Here is a 21028-nt window from a genome sequence, read left to right as displayed (position 1 = left end):
TCGCAGTCCAGAGTGGGGGCCGAATGTATGTGTCAGTACCACTTTAAATACGTTGTAGAATAATGTGGAGGATGAATCAATCAATGAATGACAATTTATCAGAGCCCCCGGAGGAGGAAGGAGCCAAGTTCAGTGGGAATACAGGAAAAGGAGCCATTCATCTGCCTGGGGAGTCAAACAAAGCTTTGTTCCCAGAGGAGGTGGTGTGATCTCAGCCTTGGAGGATGGAGAGTTTGCCCTGAAGGCAGGTGGGTTAGGCTTAGAGGGGCAAACCACTAATGAGCAAGGGTGTGCAGGTGTAAAATTCCCGCTTGAGGCTGGAGCAAGTGACTAGAGTTGCCCCTTTGGGACCAGGCCACGTGTCCCGTATTTCCCAGGAGGTGGGTGTGGGTGGCCTGACAATGGCATTGTAATTAATAGACTCATCCTGTTGGGCTCCATTTAGAGCCATTCTGTGCAGAGACAAGACGTGATGAATCTTCTCCGTAGATGCATTTCCAAAAGCACCAAGGGAAATCTAGGGCCCAGGTGCCAAGCAAGCGCCCCAGGTTTTGGCCTTCAGGAGAGAGCAGGGTACCGGTCAGCGCTTATATCACCCGCAGGTCAAGTGCCTGGAGTGTCTCCTGGCACAACGCAGAGCCTCCCAGCTCCCTGTTCCAGGACGCAGTCCCTCCCCTCCTGGCCCGGGAGCCGGCCTGCCTGCCTGCCTGCCTGCCTGCCTGGACCCTGCCCCCAAAATTGGAGAGGCCGGGCGGGCTGCTTGGGGGCCCTTAGCTGCCCGCAGTCCTGCTGACTCAAGCTCCCCAGGTGTTGCGTCGTGCACAGGCGGGGAGGCCCAGTCTTCAGTGTTTGCCCAGCTCTCAGACCGTTTCCTGCTCAGATTTGGGAATTTTCAGGCCTAGAGGGAAAGTCCCTCGAGAGGAGTGTTAGAAAGACAACACCGGATCCGCTTGGAGAGCGCGGAAGGGAAACGAAGGAAAATCCGCAGCGAGAGCGAGGAAGGGCGTGAGGCGGTGGAGGGCGCATTGCTTTCCCGAGTTGAGCACAGAAGACCAGGCGACTGGAAGACAGGCGGAGAAGCCCAGCCCGAGGGTGGGGGCGGGGAGGCGGCTCAGTGGGCCTCTGGAGTGTGTGTGTTGCGAGTGTGTGTGTGTGTGTGTGTGTGTGTGTGCGCGCGCGCGCGCGCGCCTGGCGCCTGTCCAACGTAATTTCCCATAAACCACATGCCTAAGTCGCTTAAAAAGGCTGTGCCGAGGAGCTGGCGGAGCCGGCTGGGGAAAGTGAAAGTTCGCCTGTTGCTCTCCGCGCTGTAGCCGGCTCTCCCCACTCCCGCGACAGCGGCCCGGCCCTCGGCGGGGCGCAGACTCCGCGGCGGCTAGCTAGCGAGCAAGCGAGAGAGGGCGGCCGACGCGCCCGGCCGGGACCCAGCTGCCCGTATGACCGCGCGGGGCGCCGCCGGGCGCTGCCCTACCACGGTAAGAGGCGGTCGTAGCGCAGGGCCGGGCAGGGTTTGGTGCTCGGCGGCCACGCGGCCCCTCGGACCCGAATGCCCGCGCGCGCCCGCTGCAGAGGCTCTTCGGTGGGCTCCTGTCGTGGTCTTCCCATCTTTGCGTGCAGGCTGCTCCGAGGCCCCGGGGGCGGCGCTCGGGCTGAGATCCACTGCGGCCCTGCCGCTGCTGCTGGGGCTGCAGCGCTTGTCCAGGGAAGGGAAGGCGGCTCATCCTACTGCACGGAGGGCTACACTGAGCCACCCGCTGGCCGGAGAGAAGGGTTTGCAGCTCCGTGTCAGCCAGGGGCCCCTGCCTCTCCCTTCTGACAGACCGCTGCAGAGGGACTGGCTGAGTGGCAGTGCATTGAGTGTGGCGCCTTCTCCAGGGGGCACCTTCCCCATCGACCCCGCACATGCTTTCAGGTTCTGCTGGGGAGAGTGCGCTTCTGGATGGAGAAAGTTCAGGGGTCATCAGCTTATAGAATTGTGCCCAGGAACTGCTGGCAGAAGGGAAGGCACAGGGCAAGCCGCTACTTGTCCCAGCTTGCAGACGGAGTTGATGGGGACTTGGGTGGCTGAGTCAAGTCTGTTTTGGAGGGACCAGACCCCAGAGTTGCCTGGGGATAGCTCTGAATCTTTTTTTTGCAAACTCAGGTGCAGTTGTCCGGGGGAGACACTGGGCTTGGCGGGGGTGGAGGAAGGTGTTGGGGAGCGGTGGACAGGGGCTGCTTGGGACTGAATGGAGACAGCAGGCAGCAGCTGCCATAGCTCCTAGAAAGTGCAGGGTGGCACTGTTAAGGAACATAAGTGGCCTCCCAGTGGGTTCGCTTCTGAGGAGCCCTGGAGGAGAATGGGAGGGGAAACCTGGAAGAAGAGAAGCAGGAAAGCGTTTGGAAGGTCAGGGAGGGGGTTGCAGGTGGGGTGAGAGGCAGGGCAGAGCAGACCCACAGAGGAGGAAGAGCCCGACCGGGAGGGGAGATAGGGCCGAGCGGGGAACCGGGGAGGGCGAGGTGACAGGCTGCAAGACCGAGACAAGGAGCCGGAGGGGAGACCGTGAGGCAAGAGGAGGAAAGTAAAGGGGGCGGCTGGCTTTAGACAGGGAAGCCCGAGGGTGCGCTTATGCCCAGGTCTCTCCAGGGACAGTGGTCCGCTGGGAAGATGGAACGGGCTGGGAGGCCGTGAGGATGGACAGCTGGGAGGAGATGTCCTGCATCTCTCTGAGCCCTCCGCAGAGGTTCCTCCCTGGCTGCTCTAGAGCTGAGGCCGGTGGGTGGGAGGGAGAGAGGAGGAGGGAGAAGAGGCAGCCTAGCCAGATGCAAGCTGGAGCGTTAACCCTTGGGTGCCCGTCCAGATCGCCCTCTGCGGCAAAGCTGGGCTCCCGGGAGCAGGGACAGCCCCCTTTGGCCATCTTCAAAGTCAGCCTCTCCCGTGGGGGCTGCACTCTCCTCACCCCGATGCCCGAAAAAGCACCCAAAGCCAGGCAGCCCTGGAGGTTGAGCACTGCCCTTCCCTTGAAGTGCCTGCGACGGGGGTGTCCTCCTGAGCATCCCCTGGGCCTCGGAGCCTCAGCGGCAGCCGGCCTGGGGCCCCCACACCTGCACGGCCCAGTTTCCTGAGGATCTGGACAGTTGCTCCTTCCCAGGGCTACCTCCCCCGCCGCCCCCACCACCATGACTCTCCTCCCTCCTCCACATTCTCCCTCCCCCAAGTCAGGCCAGGACCCCCTCGGCATCCCTGTGCACAGTGGGACTGCGCATGCCATGCCTCTTCCCTGCAGGTCATCCCTTCCCTCCCGGGCATCAATTCCTCCCCATCTTCCCAGGCCTCACCGAGGCCCCTCCTGGCTGCAGCCTCCCTGGTAGCCCAGCCAGGACCTCCTCTCCCTGGTAAGAGCTGGCCAGCATTTGAGCTTTTAGTCATATGTAAATCAGCATGCGTTGTGGGCTGTTTCCTAGTCTCTTTGTGTTTTTCCAACGTGCTGTTCACTTGCTATATTTGTCTCATTATCTGGATTACTGAGGCAGAGCCCGGAGCCCAGGAAGGTGCCGGCCCTCACCCCACCCTGACAGCATTTCCTGAATCTCAGGGCATCCTCGGCCAGGAGGCGCCCTCCAGCTGGGGACAGAAAAGCCCGTGGGTTTTTCTCTATCTCTGGCTGGAGAAGGGGAGGCCCAGGGCCAGAGAGAGAGGGCTGAGGGGCGAGGAGGAAGGAGAGAGGAAGGAAGGGGACAGCAGCGTGTCAGGAGCCAGTCCCACCACTCTGGGGCTCAGCCGCTACTGGGTCAGTTGGGTGCTGAAGAGGGGAGAGATCTCAGAAAACACCCCGGCCCTTGTTAACAGCTGACTGGCTGGATGCGGAGCCGGACAGCGCTCCAACAGGCAGGTGCCAGCCGAGTGGCCTAGCGCTGGCGCCACTGCCATCGCCGCTGCCGCCACCGCCTCTGGTTAATTTCAGTGCGCATGCATGGACACGTCCAGGGCTCCAAAGGGCTCTAGCATGGGGTAGGTGCCCAGGGAAACTGAGCGTGGGCCCCCGGCTTTTTTGGTAGCAGAGCCAGACCCACGTGGAATCAAGCGGAAGGAAAGACTGAGCCCGAGGGAAATGTCTCTGGCTTCGAGTCTAGAAGCCGGTGCACGAACATGAACTTGAGAGGAATGGGCAGCTCACAAGATACCTGGCTCAGTGCGCGATGCTGCAAGAACAGAAAAATGGGTAGAAGCAAGTCCTACACTCAAGGAGTTTCCTGTATGACTGGAATTTGGATTAGCAGGCCTGCCACCCAAGCCCTTATCACAGGCCCTTGTGGAGTAAGACTTGGCCTGAGTTCTTCTGGGAAGGTTTCTTGGAGAAGGTGACATTTGGGTTGTCATCGAGGGAGAGCAAGCTTGTGCGAGGCTGTTAGGCAACCTGAAGAAAGCTGGATTTGGGGAACGCTGCGTCCTGGGGTGAGGGGCAGAGCCGGTAGCCCTGCAGGCACGAGGGTTTTGGGGTTCCCAGGGAGAGTGAGAGCTGGGGAGAAACACGGCTGTCTCTCTCTCAGACATGGCTGCTGGTCTCTATCCTGGTGAGCAGTGGTATTGCCAAGGACCTGAAGCGCTGTGACGAAATGATCGGTGACGGACACCTGCAGCTCCTGCAGCAGCTGGTGAGTGTGTGGCCCCGCCCACCCCTCTTTTTCTGCTCTGAGGACACTGAGGCAGGAGCCAATGGGATGAAGAGAGGGGTGGCAGGCAGAGAAGGAGGGCTGTGCGGGTTGTGCCTACACTGATGGTCCCCCTCACCGACCTTCTCAAGGTCAAGGCCTCTGACCGCCAACCTGAAGCCCCCTCTGACTCCCCTGCAGGCAGGGGACAGGGTGGGCTGCCAGCTGGTTCCCCGGGGGAACGCTTGCCAGGACGCTGAAGTCCCTCAGTGGGATGCGTCCTTGTCCTCAGAGGGGCCAGCCCAGTCTGCCTGCTGTGCCCAGATGTTGCCTCCCGCTCCCGGATTCCCAAACGTGACGCCAGCCCGGCGGCAGGCCCTCCGCCAGACCTGGAGCGCGGGCTTGTGCCTAACTCCCAGCCCTACGCCCTCGCAGCCCTGGCTCTTGCCCCAGCCCTAGGGCCAGGATGGCTGCTCACCCTGACCATGAAGGAGCCTGTGCCTCACTCTGACTGGGCCAGCAGAGTCACCAAGAGTTCTGAACGTGACTCAGCCAAGCAGAATCAGGTTGCTGTCATGGCTGCTGTCTTGCTCAGGGGACAACTGACCATCTCCCTGGCCAGCCAGACAGGGTGGGGTGCCACTGGCAAAGGCCAGCTCTAGGGCCCTGAGCTTGGAGCCTGCAGGCTGGGCTGCCTGCCTCACTTACCACCTCCCCCGCACCACCCCTGCTCCTTTCCTCCTGCATGCAGCTGCCACAGAAAGCTAAGGGGGACCGGGAGCCCCTCCCCAAGGCTTTGCATCACAGAACCACTGTCCCGGGGGCCAGCCAGGGCATTAACTCCAGCCCTTACAGATCCTGAATCCTCAAAATTTGTCTAGCCTCTGCTTGAATTCCTGCCGTGACAGGGAGCTCACTCCCTCTCTAGGAGGTTATGTCCCGTATTCTCTCTTAGATAGGTCTTCCCTAGAACAAGTTGGCATCTGTCAGATTCCACGAAGTGGGAAGTAGGAGGCAGAGACTTCCTTTCCCTCTGCGCCTTCCCTTGGGCATGTGGGAGGCACAGGTCTCCCGTGCTTGTCTTTCCAGGTGTGGTTGTGGGAAGGTGGGTGAGGAGTAAACCCCGATCCACCCAGAAACTCTAGAGTCCGTTGTCAGGCAAGCTCAGTCCAGCTGCGGACGCCCTGCCACCCCTGGCCTGCTCTCTCTTACAGATCGACAGTCAGATGGAGACCTCGTGCAAAATCTCCTTTATGTTTGTAGATCAGGAGAAGGTGGTGAGTGAGGGCTCTTTTCAGCGCCCAGCTGGGGTGCTCTTCTCAGGGTGGGTGCATGTGGGAGCACGCAGGCTGGAGTAATCCTAGAGCTGGGTGCGCCAAGGTGTGAGCACCCCTGGGTGCTCAGCATGGGGCGCCAGGGCCCAGGGCTGGGCAGAGGGAGGGGCTCACGTCCCCGGCTGCCCCCTTCTCCTGGCACGTGTCAAGACCTTGCTGTGTTCCGGGCACATTCCTAACTCAGTCTTGATGGAACCACTGTGTGGTACACTCGTCCTGTTTATTGTGCCCAGAGAGACCAAGGGAGCACGGCTAGTAAGTGGTGGAGGTCCGATTTGAACGCCGGCAGGCTGTCTCTGGGGCCTGAGGCAAACCCATACTTCTGGGTCACTTCTTTGCTTAAGGATGTCACCTCCGACCAGCAGACAGACCAGTCACCAGGGGGCCGGTCCAGCCCTTTCCCTCTTCCTCCTGCCCCACCCCAAAGCAGGCACCGAGTGCAGCCAGGGATGCAGCCAGTGATGGCCTCCCCATCAGCTGTTTGGACAATTTGAAGAGCTGCCCAAACGCCCTCACTGCTGCCAGTGCACCCCTCGTCCCACCACTAAGGGGAGCTCTCGGAACCCTAACCAGCTACTTCCTCTTCCTTCCCCTCAACCTGTCAGGGCTCCCCCTGTCCCCCACCCCACCGCCCCTCCAGAAGACAGACTAGGTAGCTTAGCCTGGGGTTTATAAGCGCCAGTCTCCACCCTACAGCCCCAACCACTACCCCCATTCCCTGCTCCTTCCTGCCCCCAAGCCTTTGCACAGCTCTTCCCAGTGCCTGCAGTGCCTTTCCAGCGCCCCCTGTCCCAGCCCTGACTCTGGGTGTGTTCCTCTCTGCGCCTCGTACAAACTCGCCTGGTGCCAGAGTTCGTTCCCACGTGCCTGACCCACACACGCTCCTGTTGGATCTGGAGACCACCTCGCAGTCCAGAGAATACTCTCTATTTCCTTCATCCGGTGCTAGGAATACGGAGCTAAAGCAGAGCCTCCGTTGAGGTGGCTGCCACCTGCAGGGAGACCAGGCCCTGGGGTTTTTCCTGGGACCACTGTGGCCTGCAGTGTTAGAAGGAAGCACGTGGAAAAGGACTTTCTGTGGAAGCAAGCCAAAAGAGAGGCAGAGAGAGAGAGAGAGAGAAGTTCCCCAGAACCTCCCCTCCTAGGCTCCTTCCAGAAATCCGAAGCTCTCTCTAACCAGAGCCCATATTTCCCTCCCTCTACCCACCTGCCCCCTGCACCTCAGTGCCAGATCCCAGAGAGAGAGAAAGAAAGGCTAACCAAGGGCAGTGTCCTCCTTAGCCTCTCCCCCGGGGTCAGGGCCAGGGCCAGGTTCAGGGTCAGGATTGAGGTCAGGGTAGGGCAGGCTGCAGCCCCCCTTCTGCTGGGGTGGGGGCATCAGGCACACAGCCATGGGTCCGCGCCTCATCAGCCAGACCATCAACTCCGGGTTCTTTTCCAGAAAGACCAAGTGTGTTACATTAAGAAGGCATTTTTCTTGGTGCAAGACATACTGGAGGACATCATAAGCTTCAAAGACAACACCTCCAATGCCAACGCCCTCTCCAGCATCCAGGAACTTGCCGTGAGGCTGAACGTTTGCTTCCCCAAGGTCGACGACCAAGAGCAGGACAAGGTAGGAGGGGCCTGGAGCCCGGAGCCCTGCGTCAGGGCGCAGGGTGGCTGTGGCGGTCCCCTCCCTGCCCACATGCTCAGAGCGCATGCGCTTCCTCACCCCGAGTCACACTGCTCACTTGCTGTCTCCTTCCTGCCTTCATTCCCCTCACCTTCGCCCTGGACATCCGGGCCGCAGGCGCAGCGCTAGGCCTTGACTAGTGACTTCATGAACAAGAGCTGCCTGGCTCCGAACCTCACGGGGCTGGTGGTGCATAGAGACGGGCAGCCACGAAACACACCATAGCACGAGCAAACAGAATCACAAAGCACGAGGACCCTTCCTTCCTTCCACAGATAGTTAGTGAGCGCCCATTCTGTACCAGGCACTGGTCCAGACACCAGGAAACAAAATAGAAGCAAAAATCCCCACGTTCATGGAGCTTACGTTGGGGGCTTTGGGGGCAGCGAGACAGTGAAGGAAGCAGGTCAAATAGGGGGTGCGCCTCCGGAGGGGGCGGCTGCGCTGCAGAAGCAGAAGCGGAGACCAGGGAGGGGAAGGTGGGAAGGAGGCGAGGGTGGGAGCCCCACCTGGGAGGGAGAAGCAGGACTCTGATTTAAAAGGGGTGGGGAGGAAAGGTTTCTGAGTAAGAAAACAATCATTTGAGGCCCACCCATGGGCGAGTCGGGGAGCAATGAGGCTGGTCAGAGGATCCCTGAGGTGAGCAGGAGTGGAATCGCTGGGGACCCAGAGGCTAGGCAGCAGGCAGCGTGGACGGGAGGGGTGGAGAGGAGAGGGCGCCGGAGCCGGGTCCCCTGGGTCCTAACGACACGGGGTTTGATGTAAAGAGTGAGGGGCAGCCCTGGTGAAGAGGCAGCCAGCAGGCGGGGGACCTGACCTAATTTGCGTGTGAGAACACTCTGGCTGCTGAGCGGGGAAGCCTGGAGGCTGGGAGAGTGGGAGAGCAGCAGGAGGCCCTGGTCCAGGCAGAGCCCAGAGGCCAGTGCCAGTGGCGCTGGTGGTGCCGTCTCAGGGGGAACAGAAGGAGGAGGCGACACTGGAGGGGCTCGGCTCCAAGGAGCGAGACAGAGGTCAGCAGAGGGAGCGTGGGATGGAGGGCGGAAGCCTGTTTTAAGGAGGAATTAAATCTGTGATTTTCCAATGTTAATGTGCTTCAGAATCACTTGGGGAGCTTATTTAAAATGCAGATTCCCAGTGTGCACCCGTAGAGGGTCTGATGCACTGGGTCTGTGAGTGGGCCCAGGGACTGGCATTTCAATGAGGCGCCCACCCTGCAGCGGGACGTACGAACGCCGGTGGCCCAGGAGGGCCGGAGCTGTGAATCGGGAGGAGCTACTCCCCAGCGGGCTTGGCTGGGCAGGCATTCGGAGCTCCTGAGCGGGGCGGACACTCTGTTTTCCCATGAAGAAAGGCCCGGGAGCCAGCGTAGCTCTGCTCTCACACAGCCCTGGGGGAAGCTGGCAGGGACTGGCGTTCTGACTCTGCAGAGGAGGAAATGGGCCCAAACTGGGTAGTCCCTTCGGGCAGTGTCACCAAGCTGGCGAGTGATAGGACAGACCAGGTCTTCTCATCCCCACCCCTTTTGTCGTCTGCTCGGTAAGCACCGACGAAGGGCCTACGACGCACAGGCACGGGCGGGCACACAGTGATGCCCGCCACTTCACAGCCCCGTCCAGTTCTTCCCCGTGCTGCTCAGTTTAAGGGGAAGCTTGGTGTCCGGAAGGCATGAGCAAGGAGGCCGTAGACGAGGCCACGGGCATGCATGGCGCTGTCTGGCCTGTGTGGCACCCGGGCGGGCCCAGGACGGAGCCCGGAGGAGTGCCAGCATTCAGAAGTCAAGGGCAGGAGAGGAGCCTGGGCAGGAGGAGCCTGAGAAGGAGCTGCCCGAGAGCCAGGAGGGAAGGGAGTGTGGGTGCGGTTTCTCAGAGCGCCGGTGGCTGTGCAGAGCCTGTGTCCCCCGAGTAGAAGACAAGGGGGGAGGGCGCTTTGGAACTCCTTCCAAAACACCAACACGGAAGAAGCACAAACAGCGCCAGGGCCCGCCCCAGGCCCTTCTCCACACCACAGCACCGCCGCCCCCTCCCCAGCAACCCCTCACATGTGTTCTCTTTGCTCTGAGGCGGAGGCCAGCCGTTCCTGGCAGGGCCAGCAAGGGGCTGCAGGACCGGCCCTGGCTGCCCTCTCGCAGTCGCATCTCCCGCCCCTCTCCTCCTGGAGGGCAGGACCCTAGTCAGTCTAGCCTTCTTGTACTCTTTCGGCAGTGCAGGCTCTTTTCTGCCTCAGGACCTTTGCACAGTCTGTTCCCACTGCCTGGACAGCTCTCTCCAGCTCCGCCTCCTTTCCTGGTTAACTTTTGCTCATCCTGTAGTGCCTCCTTAGGGACATTCCCCGCCCCCGAGCCCTCTCCCTACACTCTCGGACCATTCAGCATCCCTTCACAGGACTCCCCGTGCTGTGAACAATGGGTTTAGCGCCTGTGCCTTGTGGGACTCAATGTCCAGCTTGGCCAGGGCCCACCTCTCTCGTTCACTGCATGCTTCCCAGGTAATTACCACATGCCTGACACGCTTCCCAGGTAATTACCACATGCCTGACACGTCTCTGTGAATGGAGGGCATACCTCCTGGCCTCGGGGCTGACTCTGCCGCAAGCCCGGGGAGAGGGGAGGGAGAAAGTCAAAGAGGAAAAGGAGGCAGATGTGGCAAAAGCCCAGGGAGTTTGACAGACAAGCTGGAGACACGGGGTCAGTGGTCACTCTCACGCGGGGGAACCTACTCTCCTTCCAGGCCTGTGTCCAAAATTTCTCTGAGTCACCCCTCTGGTTGCTGGAGAAGATCAAGAATGTCTTTAGTGAAACGAAGAATCTCCTTAAAGACAAACAGAACATTTTCAGCAAGGATTGCAACAACAGCTTTGCTGAATGCTCCAGCCAAGGTAAGCACCAGAGGGCCGGCAAGTGTGAGGCTGGGGGAGGGCGTGTGCACCGGGGCAGGGATTGGGGGGTGGGACATGGGGCTGGAGGGACTCCAGGGAGGCAGCCTGGCTGCTACTCGTGCTCCTGTGTGTGTAGACGTGCTTGTCCTGTGTACATATATGGCTTTGTGTACCTCTGGGTGGTCTTGAGCACATGTCTCTCCTGACATGTGTGTGCATGTACACCTACATGTGTCTGCATGTGAAGGCATCAAGAAGGACCGTGCTGGTGGCTGTGAAACTAGGGAGTGGAAAGGGGGGCCCTCTTGGAGAGCCCCGCAGGCACGGCAGCTTTCCCCACCGGCTCTGCAGGCTGGCCGAGCGTGCAGGGGGTTCCGTGGAGAGCGCAGAGGCTCCGTGTGGAGTCGGGGCCCTGCCCCGGGGCTCCTGCTGCGAGCCACCAGGATACCCTGGCTCCGGAAGTCCTCAGGATGCCTTGAGTGTCCCCTCAAGGGACAGGCTGGATTGGAAGTCTGAACGTCATCCAAACTCTCCCAGTGCTGGCACCAGCAGCACACGTGTTCCCCGCGTGTCCTCGTCTCTGCGTCCTGTGTCACGTGTGCCCTCCTCCACGCAGCCTTGCTCCCCGAGGCAGACACTGCGGCCCTGACACCTGCCGATGGCCAAGTCCAGTCTCCTTGTTTCCATCCCGAGGCCTCCGTCCTTGCCACGTTCCAGCCCCAGCCTGTCCCTGCCCGTGGCTATGGCAGTGTGGCCCTTGCTGTGCATGAAACCACCTTGCTGCTTCTAGCCGGCTCAGTGTCTTTGGGGCTTGTGGGTGTCTCGTGTTGTCCTTGAGGCCGCTGCTCAACCTCCTCGCCACCCGCGGCTCACCCCTGGCTTGGCGTGTGGCTGGCTGGAACTCCAGGAGGGCTGTGCTCTGCTCTTCACCGACCCGACCCCTGCCTGTGCCTCTGAACCCTGCTCCTTCCTGCCTGCCTGAACGCCCTGCAGCTTGCCCCCTCCCTGTCTGCTGCCAGTGACGCGAGCATTGGCTCCGGTGCTGTCCTGTCCTCAGCCCCAGGGCTGAGTCGGGGGACGTGGGGCCTCCCAGACCCCCACCCCTCTCCAGTGCCTCTGGGAGAGCTGTGCTAGAAGCTGGTGACTCTATCTCCTCCCCGTCTTTCTCTCTCCCTCTCTGTGGTTCTTTCAGATGTGGCGACCCAGCCTGATTGCAACTGCCTGTACCCCAAAGCCACCCCTAGCAGTGACCCGGCCTCTGTCTCCCCTCAGCAGCCCCTTGCCCCCTCCAGTGCCCCTTTGGCTGGCTTGACCTGGGCTGAGGCTGAGGGGACAGAGGACAGTTCCCTCTTGCCCAGCGAGCAGCCCCCTCGCACAGTGGACCTGGGCAGTGCCAAGCAGCGACCACCCAGGAGCACCTGCCAGAGCTTTGAGTCATCAGAGACCACCCCAGGCGACGAGGGAGACCCCACAGGAGGTTCACCTCAGCCCCACCCCCCTCCCGGGGACCCTGTCCCCGGGTCGGAGGATGTTCTCGATTTTGTGCTGAGTACGGACTGGGCCCCAGAAGAGGCCTCTGGAGAAGCTAGTGAGGGTCTTGGACGCCAAGGGCCAGAGCCTTCCCCCTCCAGGCTGGGAGGAGGCCGTGCCCAGGCAGAGAGCACCAGACCCAGTGACATCATTTCAGCATCTCCATCCTCCGGGTCAGCGGAGGGCCGGCCACCAGTGGATGGAACTGGCACGTCCCTGCCCCAGTCGGGCCCTGTGAGACCCACTGGCCAGGCCCGGAGTCACACACCTGAGAAGACAGACCGTCCCACTCTGCCATCTGGAGACCACCCGGAGCCAGGTTCTGCCAGGACCCCGTCACTGCGCCCGAAAGGCCTCAGCCGTCCCTCCACCCTCTCCACTCAGCCAAGGCTTCCCAGCAGCCACACCTGGGGCAGCATGCTGCCCCTCGGGGAGCTGCAGGGCAAGCGGAGCGCCAGGAGCGCCAGGAGCGCCAGGAGCGCCAGGGCACAGCGGAGCCCTGCAGGGCAGGAAGGAGGAGGAGCTCCTGAGGGGGCGGCCCTGTCCCACGCCCATTTTAACTCCGTTCCTTTGACTGACACAGGCCCTGAGCCGCCCCCCAAACCCCAGCACCATGAGCCTCTCATCCGCCCGCTGGCGTCCGGGGGCGGCGTCATCCTGGTCCTGCTGGCCCTGGGCGGCCTGCTGTTCTACGGGTGGAGATGCCGGGTAAGAGGAGCCCGGTGACAGAGACGGGCATCTCGTGGGGACAGTGGCACAGACAGGTGGAGGAGCAAGTCCAGCTGGTAGCCAGCTGGCTGGGGCTCGGCCTGGTGCTCCAGATGCACAGATACGGGAGGCTGATTGAGCAAAGGCGGGAGGGGGCGGGGGTCGACATGGAGGGAAGACAGGGAGGGCTCAGGCTGTGAGGCCAACAGGGAGGGCTGGGCAGCAGGGAGTGGGAAAGAATCTTCCTGGGCCAGAAGCAGGCTGAGAACCCACGTTGGAGGAAAGTGAGGCTGTGTGGGCCTGGGCCGGGTGTTCCCTGGGGCTGGGGGACCTCAGGCTAGGAGACAGCGGCAGGGGCCCGCCAGGGAGCTCCCTGGCCCTGTGGCTGGTCCCCACTGCTGGGCAGCTGGGGAAGACTTGGGGAACTCTCACAGACGCCCCAGCTAGCCCTGCCTGGGGGTGGGGCCACGCTCCCTCCAGCTCCTCAGTGAGCCCCCTGTCCTCTGTCCCCAGAGCCGTCGTCGTTGGGAGCCTCAGACAGTGCACTCTCTCATGGAGCGACCAGAGGGCAGGTGAGGCTCTGTAGGGCCGGCGCCTTCTCGGCGTCTCTTTCCCCTCTAGGTTTGGGGGAGACTTTCCTCCGCTTGCTCGGAGGCTGTGGGGCTCGGAACAGGATTGGAGGGTGGGGAGGGGGAAGGGTGTCTCTTCTTTCCTATTTATCTGGGATCTTTCCTGATTTTTTCTTAGGGTTAGGTCTTGGGGGTCTTCTAAACCTGAGAGGGTTAGAGCCCCCGTGCGGGGGTGGGGGGCGAATTTCTGGGTTTCCTCACTGCGCGGCCTCTGCTGGTGGGGTCTGACGCCACCCCGTGCTCTGCCCGCAGCCCCCTGACCCAGGATGAGGACAGACAAGTGGACGTCCCGGTGTAGAAGGAATTCTAAGGTAAGACCCTGGCTCTGGAGCTCTCTCTACCCCTGAAAACAAGCTGCGTCCTTTTCCAGTCACCTTCACTTGGTGACACCACCAGCTCCCTGGAGGCCCACGCACTCACTCACTCGCGCCCCTCTGTCCTGCTCCGCCTTCCATTGGTCCCCAGGGCTGGCTGACGCCCCCTTTCCGGGGCCTCAGGACCCCTCCGTTCCCTCCGCCCCTCTGAGGCCAGGCACTGTTCTGTCTGTGGTGGGTCATTATTTCTACCTCGGGCTTCCAGTCCTCCTGCCCCCGTCCACACGCCACAGCCACCCAGATCCTCTTGTGTGAGGTCTCTACCCTCCTGGAGAATGTCAGTGGCTGTGCATTGCCAGCCACTTCCAGCCACTCTTTTCAGCTTGGCTCCCAAGCTCCATCCGCAGCTGCCCCCCACGTGCCTCTTGCCACTTTCTTCTCCGCTTGCACCCTGGTTGGGCCCGTCTCTCCAGCCAAGATCATCCCTGCCTCCCTGCGTTCAGATTCATGCAGTTGTAGAACCTCAGTCTTGGAAGGGCTCTCAGAGGTCATGCGGCCTAGCGTCCCACCCCAAAGGGGCCTCCTCCCCTCTCTGCCTTCCTAACGGGGATCCACCCAGCTTCCGATCGCACACTCCCAGAGCCAGGCCAGCTCCCTGCCATCGGCCAGTAGCACCATGAGGAAGTCGTTCCTCATGTGATGCTTTTAACCTGCTTTCCGGCCACCTCCTCCCTGCCGCCCCCCCGACGCTGGTCCTCCCTCCAATTCTCATGAGAGCCCTCTGATATCTAAAGTCAGTTATCCACGTCCCCTTTAAGAATTCTCTAAGCTAAGTGTGGCCAAGTCCCTCAAACATTCCTTATATGATGTGGTTTTCAGACCCCTCACCATCCCGGTCGCCCTCCTTTGGACACACTCGTTTGTCAATGTCCCCCTGAGAATGTGGCGCCCGGCCCTGGACACAGTGCTCCAGACCCTGTCTGACCAGCTCAGAGTGCAGTGGGACTGTTGCGGTCCTTGATCTGGACAGCGTTCTGCTACTCGCACAGATTAAGATTGCATTAGCTTTTTCTTTTTTAAACGACTGCATCATACCGTTGTCATATATTGAGCATGTGATCTTTTAAACCCCCAGTTACCCCCGCCCCATCAGCCTCTGTCAAGCCAGACCCCTGTCCTGCACTTGGGCACCTCGATGGTTTTCACCGAAGTGCAGGGGTTCATATTCATCCTTGTCAAAACCACCCCGTTGGGGTCTGCCCACTTCCTCCCCCCGCGCCCCCATATACCTAAAGAAGTTGTTTCCATCCTAATTCTGTCTTCCGGGCCCTTCCAAGCGTGTCTGCCGCACGCTGACGGCCGCCTTCTGTGGTCCTCACCCACGTCGTTGATAAAAGACCCTGGTTCCCTGGCTCCCGGGTCAGGTAGCCCCGCCCTCCGCCCCGCCCACAGCCAGCCCCAGGAAGTCTTCCTGATACCGCCACCACCCTCCGGTAGCTCCTCCAGTTCACACCCCTCTGCTCTCTTGTAGTTGGTTAATACTGTATCGACTTGCACAGACTTGGATGTTGTTTTTATACATTTCAATTCCTGTTTTACGTGTATGTGTACGTTCTGCACTCCCGAGAAGGCTGTAAGCCCCTTGAGGGCAGGGACTGTGCCTCCCGCTGTTTTTGCATTGCTTTTCCCGTCCCGGGTTCTAAACCAAAGAGGGCTTCTCTGCACTTGCCAAGAACTCAATAAATGTTGACCGACTGGCTTCAGGGCTGACTGACCCATTGACTCTGACCAGCTGTCTCTAACTGACCAGCCTTCTGGCTGACCGGTTAGCCGGCTAACTAACTGATGCTGACTGGTTGACCAGCAGGCTGGGTGGCACTGACTGGCCAATGGACTAGCTAGTAGCCGTCTAACTGGTTAGTTGTTGATCGGGGAGTTGATTGGCTCACTGGCTAGCGGGCTGAGAGCCTGATTGGCTGACTGGCTGGCTGGCAGAGGAGTTGGGCACCCCATTCGGCTTTTCAGTCACACCCCTGTGCCAAATGCAAGCCAGCCCCCTAGGGCCTTCCCAGGTGCAGGGCGACAGTCTGGGAGATTCCCTGGCAGGTAGGGAATCTGACAGGTCTTCCAAGCCAGGGGAGCCCATTCAGAAGAGAGCGAAACTATTGCAGCTGGAATCCTGGGGTCAACCTTGTGGGTAGGGAGAGTGGGTCAGGCGGGAATGGGCAGGGCTGTGGGGATGGCCCAGACCCGTGGGGACTGCCGGGCAGAGGGTGGACCGGGGTCCCCGGGGACTCTGTGGCTCATCCTCTGGAGGGTGGCCAGCCCGCCCCCCGGGTCTTGGCCGTCTGCCCTGTGCAGTCTCACGCTCCTTTCCCCGCCTGCCTCCTCTCAGGCCTTCCTCCCCTCCAGGTTTCACTCAGAGAGGGAAGCCAGGGCAGGGGCCACATCCAGATGCCCGCCTTGGATCGGTGGCTACAGCCCTTAGGTGGGCTCCGGCCAGGCCCTAGGAGACTCGGGGAGGTTTAGGGCCGGCCCCACACTGACTGCCACTCAGACAAGAGATGGGAGAGGGCCCCTCAGAAAGAAGACGTGACACCAGCCCCTCCAGTCCGGGGAACCAGGAGACGGGGCGGCAGGCTGGAGCTCGCCCACTCGGCCCTCCTTCTCTGCCGGCCCCAGCAGTGCCTGTGGCCCAGCTGCACCCAGCGTGGCTCTTGTCCAGTTTATGGCTCCCCCGTCCTCTCCCTCCAGAGCATGGGAATGGGCTGGGAGCCAGAGGCTGTGGTCCCATCTTTCCCCTTGCCCATCACGGGCTTGGCCAGGAGGGCCTGTGGACGGTCAGGGAGGGCAGCTCCACACAGGGGCCAAAGTCGGAGTGCTGGATGGAGTCCAGGGGATTTCTGGTCTGGGAACAAAGCGTCCTGAGGATGCTGGGCAAGGGGACAAGGATGGGGGTGGGGTGGGGGGGAGCCGGGCCCTGACTCCCATCCTGAAGGAGCGCGCCAAGTGATAGGAGGGCGTTTCCAGGTCCCGGGCCACTTCTAGCGCTTCCTCTTCAGCTGCCCCTGCTCCGCTGTCCCGACGCTTGTGTGTGATGACCCTCTGTGATGACCGACGTGGAGGCGGGTCTGAGAACTCTCTTCTTTGCTAGAGTTAGCAGGTTTCGCCCTGGGTGCCCTGGGCTCCCTGGACCACGGCCAGCGAGCTGGTGTTGCCTGAGGAGGGGTCTCAGGACACTCAGGTGCCCCTGCCCTCCCTGTCAGACCCCTTTGCTTGAGCAGTGCCTCCCTCGCCCCTGCTGAGACCCCCACTAGGCCTCGTCGCCTCCCTCTGTGGCCCCTTGTCCCCAGGAGGAGGTAGGAGGTGAGGGCAGTCTGGCCGGTGGCTGGGACTCCTGCCAGAGAAAGCTGCCTGGTCCCTTGCGGCGGCTGGGGTGGCTGGGAAGACGAGGGAGAGGACGGAAGGGAGGCCTGCCTGCAGCGCCGCCGCCGGCAGCCCACAGGGGCGCCTCGACTCCCCCGCCCGCCCGCCCGTGTCCTCAGCGACCCCTCCCTCCGTCCCCACTCCGCTGATGAGCCTTTCTTTCTCTCCCCTACAGCTGGGCGCTCAGGACAGTCTCTCCACGGCAGGAGACCGAAGGGCGGGGGGTGCCCGCCACCCTCCTCCTCAGCCATTCTCCCGGGGACACAGCCTGCCTACCACGAGAACTCTTGCCTGCCCAATGAGACCAGAGCAGCCAGGCCGGGGTCCCTCCGCCCTCGCCCCACAGACTCTGGACTGACTCGGAGAGAGCCGGAGGATGCCCCCCAAGCTGCTGATATTTATCGTGGGCCCTGGAGGCTCCCACCCACGTGAGGGAGGCTGGCGAGCTCAGCCTAGTACCCTCCGCCCCTCAGGGGCTGCTCTGTCCTCCTACCCCCCTGCCAAGCCGGCCCCTGGGCCAGGGACCCAGAGGCCCGTGGATGTGGACAGTAGGGTGGGCACTGAGGAATGGAAGAGCCCTCGTGCCCAGGGGACTTGTTTGGTGCCAAGGGATGGATCCCTGCCCCAACAAGCAGGGACTTGTCCCGGAGAAAGAGGCATGCGATTCGCAGGGTGGGCCAGCGGCGGCCGGGTTTCCCGGAAAGGCGTGCGGCCTGGACGTTGGCGAGAGAAGGCCTGCTGGGCTCCGCTCTCCCGAGCGTCCTCTGCTGGTGCCCTCAGTGCCTGCCTGGCTCGAGGTGCCAAGGCGAAGACCAGGTCTGGCCCTGCCCTGCCGCCCTGCCAGCATCTGCCAGGGCTCCTCTGGGGGGCTGCCCAGAGCCCCCCGCCTGAAGGAAGCCATTGCACTGTGAAGACTGAACCTGCCTGCTGTACGGCCCGCCCGTCCATCCCGTGAACGAACATCCGTCCGTCCAACCGTCCCTCCAGCCTCTCCCCAGCTTCTGCACTGAGCGCCCGAGCCGGCCTCGCCCGTGGACCGTGGGAGCCCCGGAGCCCTGACCTTCTGCTGATCCTGCTGGTGACTCCCTGGGGTGGATCGGGGCGGGAGAGCTGCCTGGGCCGCCAGCCAGAGCAGGTCTCCAGGCTGTATTGTTGGCCCAGGTTTCTGCATTTTGCACTTTGATGTTCCCCAAAGGGAAGTGACTAGTGGGAGGGAGAAAAGGGAGGGGAGGGCAGAAACAAGCACAGGGAGGGTCTTTGAAATTATGGGTATGCCCCTGAGGTTGGGGGCAGGTGTCTGCTCCCGTGGCCTCTGCCACAGCCACAGCTGCAAGGCCACTGCCCGCAGGGACCTGGGCCTGGGCAGGTGGTCCCTGTTAGGAGCCTGGTAGGCAGTGATACCTCCAGCTCTCACCCCAGCCACCCACCCACGACCACCAGGACCAGGCCAGCCTGGGTGGGGGAGGGCCAGGACACCTGCTCCAAGTCTGCCTTGAGGGCCTCGGCTTCCTAGCCGGCCCACGGCTGTGGCTCTAGAGCTGAATAGCAGGTGACAGGGTTGTCAATGGCCCTTGGTCCCTTTGTGCTGCTGTGTCCCTCCTCTCCTGCTCCCTGGGCTCTCCACTTGGAGACCCCGCCTTGCCTGGGCCCTGGGCTGGGGCCCACGACCTGCCTCCCCCGCCCGCCCGCTGCTGCCAGCTGAGGGAAGGAGGCAGAGGACTTCCCCCTGGGGCTCCTCCTTCTCGCCACAGACTCTAGATTTGATGCTAGAACATGTGTGTTTAAAAGTGGAAGGAAACAAGTCATTCCTCCTCCATCCCCGCCCCTTAAACCTATAGTATTTTATAAGTCAAGAAAGCAAAGAGCTTCTGCAAGGGGCTGGATTTGCTCTCTTGACCCAGGAACGGGAGGGCCCCGGCCACCCGCACAGGAAACCCTTCTTTTTCTCTGAGAAAGCCGAGAGGGAACATTGGCTCACACACTGTGAGATTCTGTTTTTATACTTGGAAGTGGTGAATTATTTTATATAAAGTCATTTAAATGTCTATTTAAAAAATAGGAAGCTGCTTATATATTTAATAATAAAAGAAGCGCACAAGCTGCCAGGCGCGAGTCACGGGAAACGTTGTTTTTGGGGTGTGGGTGGCTTTTTCCGAGGTGCTCGGGGAAGAAAGCTGCTCCCCAGGTCCCAGCCCTTTGCCAAAACCTCCTGCGCTGGTGCCTCCCGAGCACCCCGGTCTGCGTGTCGGCTTAACAGGAAAACGACAGGAGCCAGCGACCTCAGCCTGGCCACCGGCCGCCGCTGCAGCCCAGCCTAGTGCAGCCGGGGAAGGTGGCTGGGTGGGCTCTGTCCGAGGGCCAGGGGCTGCGAGGACCAGGCTCCCGACCTCTGACCCCTGCTGTCCAGGGGACAGGGAGCTGGCCAGGTCCTGGCATGGCCCCGGGGTGAATGGGCAGTGTGTCTGGGCTGGGAAGTGGGTGAGGATGGGAGGGGGAGCGAGCCAGCAGGCTGTGAGATCCTGCTGGCGGTGGAGAGGAGGCCAAGGATGGCTTGGTGGGGGGTTGGCAGAGGGAGGTTGGTGGGGAGCAGGGCGGTTGAAGCCCAAACGTGCGCCTGGGGCCAAGCTGCGACAGGAGGGGCCTCCCCACCCCTCGGAGTGTGGTGGGCCAAGTTTTGGATTGCTGGTTCCCCATGCTGGCTCCTGTAAGAACCACTTGGGTTGTTTCAGAAGACACTGATACCCACGCCCACCCCGATGAACAAAACCAGGACCTGGGGGTGAGACGCCGACACCAGGCATCGGGGGTTTTTAAAGACATCTGAGTGATTCCCGTGTGATCTGGGGTGTGGAGCATGTAAAGCGAGGTGCTGGCTGGTTACGTTTGGTTAAAACGAAGTAGAGGCAAACATTCAGTTCCTCAGCCACAGTGGCCACGTTTCACTGGTCTGACGGCACAGAAATAGAACATCTGCATCATGAAGGAACCCTGCTGGACCGTGCTGCCCAAGACATTGGGTCCCTGCCCTTAGGGGCCCCAGGTGATAGGACGAGGTCTGGCACCGAGCAAACTTCGCCGGGATCTGAGTTCCCCGGTGTCTCCATCTCCCTTCCTTGTACCCATGACCCCCACTACTGCCCTGTCCTCATTATTCCCCCTTAGCTAGCTCTTCCCTTCTTATCAAAGTCCTCTTGAAACTGGAAAAGACACCAGTATTTGGGTTGCCTGTCACTACCAAACCCAATAAGTGATGACAGCCATTGAATCTTTATGGGCGCTTTATTCAGATGGCCGGCGATCTGAGAAGATGGTGGGTTCATATCCCAACAGACCATCTTGCCTTCTCTTTCCAGGCCAGACTTTTTATAATGGGGGAATAAACAAGATGGGGTGAGGGCTCTGAGATTCAGGGAGGATTGGGTGATAGAAGCTGCGACATTCCTGCCCTGGGCAGTCAGCTGTGCCCAGGGGCGGGTGGTCCTCGGTCTCTCCCTGGAACACAAAGGCCGGGATGCCTCCAGTTGTCCCCAGGCGGTAATCTTCAGCAGTGCCCCAGGAGGTCAGCTGTTTTCCCAGGAGCCAGGACAGGCCTTATCTGTAGTTTCTGAAACAAAAGCTTTAACATACACATTACTTACTAGACTTATAACTTTTTACCTTAAGCTAAAATTTTCCAACTCTTGAGTCCCCTATCACCCTCAGAAAAGAAACTTACTCGTTATCTCTTCCTCCAAGGCCCATCTTAAAAGTCACCCCCTAAAAAAAAAAAAAGTCACTTCCTCTAAGAAGCCTTCCTAGCCGGACCCAGGCACCTGAGGGCCACCACAGAGCCTTTTTGTCTGTCTGTCCCACCAGGCTGAGCTGGGGCAGGAACTGCACTGCATCCCTCCTTGCATCCCAGTGTCT

General features: G+C 61.1%; 1 protein-coding gene across 4 annotated transcripts; it reads left to right on the top strand.

The window, feature by feature from the left end:
- Positions 1–1070: 1070 nt before the first annotated feature.
- CSF1 (colony stimulating factor 1) lies at positions 1071–19227 on the top strand. 4 transcript variants are annotated; one of them, XM_045817081.1, is made up of 10 exons: positions 1073–1475; positions 4531–4635; positions 5847–5909; positions 7408–7581; positions 10368–10515; positions 11708–12364; positions 12629–12753; positions 13267–13325; positions 13635–13693; positions 17298–19227. In XM_045817081.1, exons 1-9 carry the CDS (start codon positions 1437–1439, stop codon positions 13678–13680), a joined length of 1416 nt encoding a protein of 471 aa, XP_045673037.1. In that variant the 5' UTR covers positions 1073–1436; the 3' UTR covers positions 13681–13693; positions 17298–19227. The 4 variants fall into 4 exon arrangements, with proteins under 4 accessions (XP_045673036.1, XP_045673037.1, XP_045673035.1 ...); XM_045817080.1 differs by lacking the exon at positions 17298–19227 and adding an exon at positions 14576–15449 and having other exon boundaries at positions 1071–1475; positions 11708–12753; XM_045817079.1 differs by having other exon boundaries at positions 1074–1475; positions 11708–12753.
- Positions 19228–21028: the final 1801 nt, after the last annotated feature.

Source organism: Phyllostomus hastatus, unplaced genomic scaffold (assembly GCF_019186645.2).
Source record: "Phyllostomus hastatus isolate PE091 unplaced genomic scaffold, TTU_PhHast_1.1 phas_scaffold_216, whole genome shotgun sequence".
Lineage (NCBI taxonomy): Eukaryota > Metazoa > Chordata > Mammalia > Chiroptera > Phyllostomidae > Phyllostomus > Phyllostomus hastatus.
This window is presented reverse-complemented; position numbering and strand designations above follow the sequence as displayed.

Coding starts and splice junctions, on each gene's coding strand:
- CSF1 (XM_045817079.1), top strand. CDS start 1,437: ATGACCGCGCGGGGCGCCGCCGGGCGCTGCCCTACCACG. Junction 5,910..7,407: donor TTGTAGATCAGGAGAAGGTG/GTGAGTGAGGGC, acceptor GTTCTTTTCCAG/AAAGACCAAGTGTGTTACAT. Junction 7,582..10,367: donor ACGACCAAGAGCAGGACAAG/GTAGGAGGGGCC, acceptor CTCTCCTTCCAG/GCCTGTGTCCAAAATTTCTC.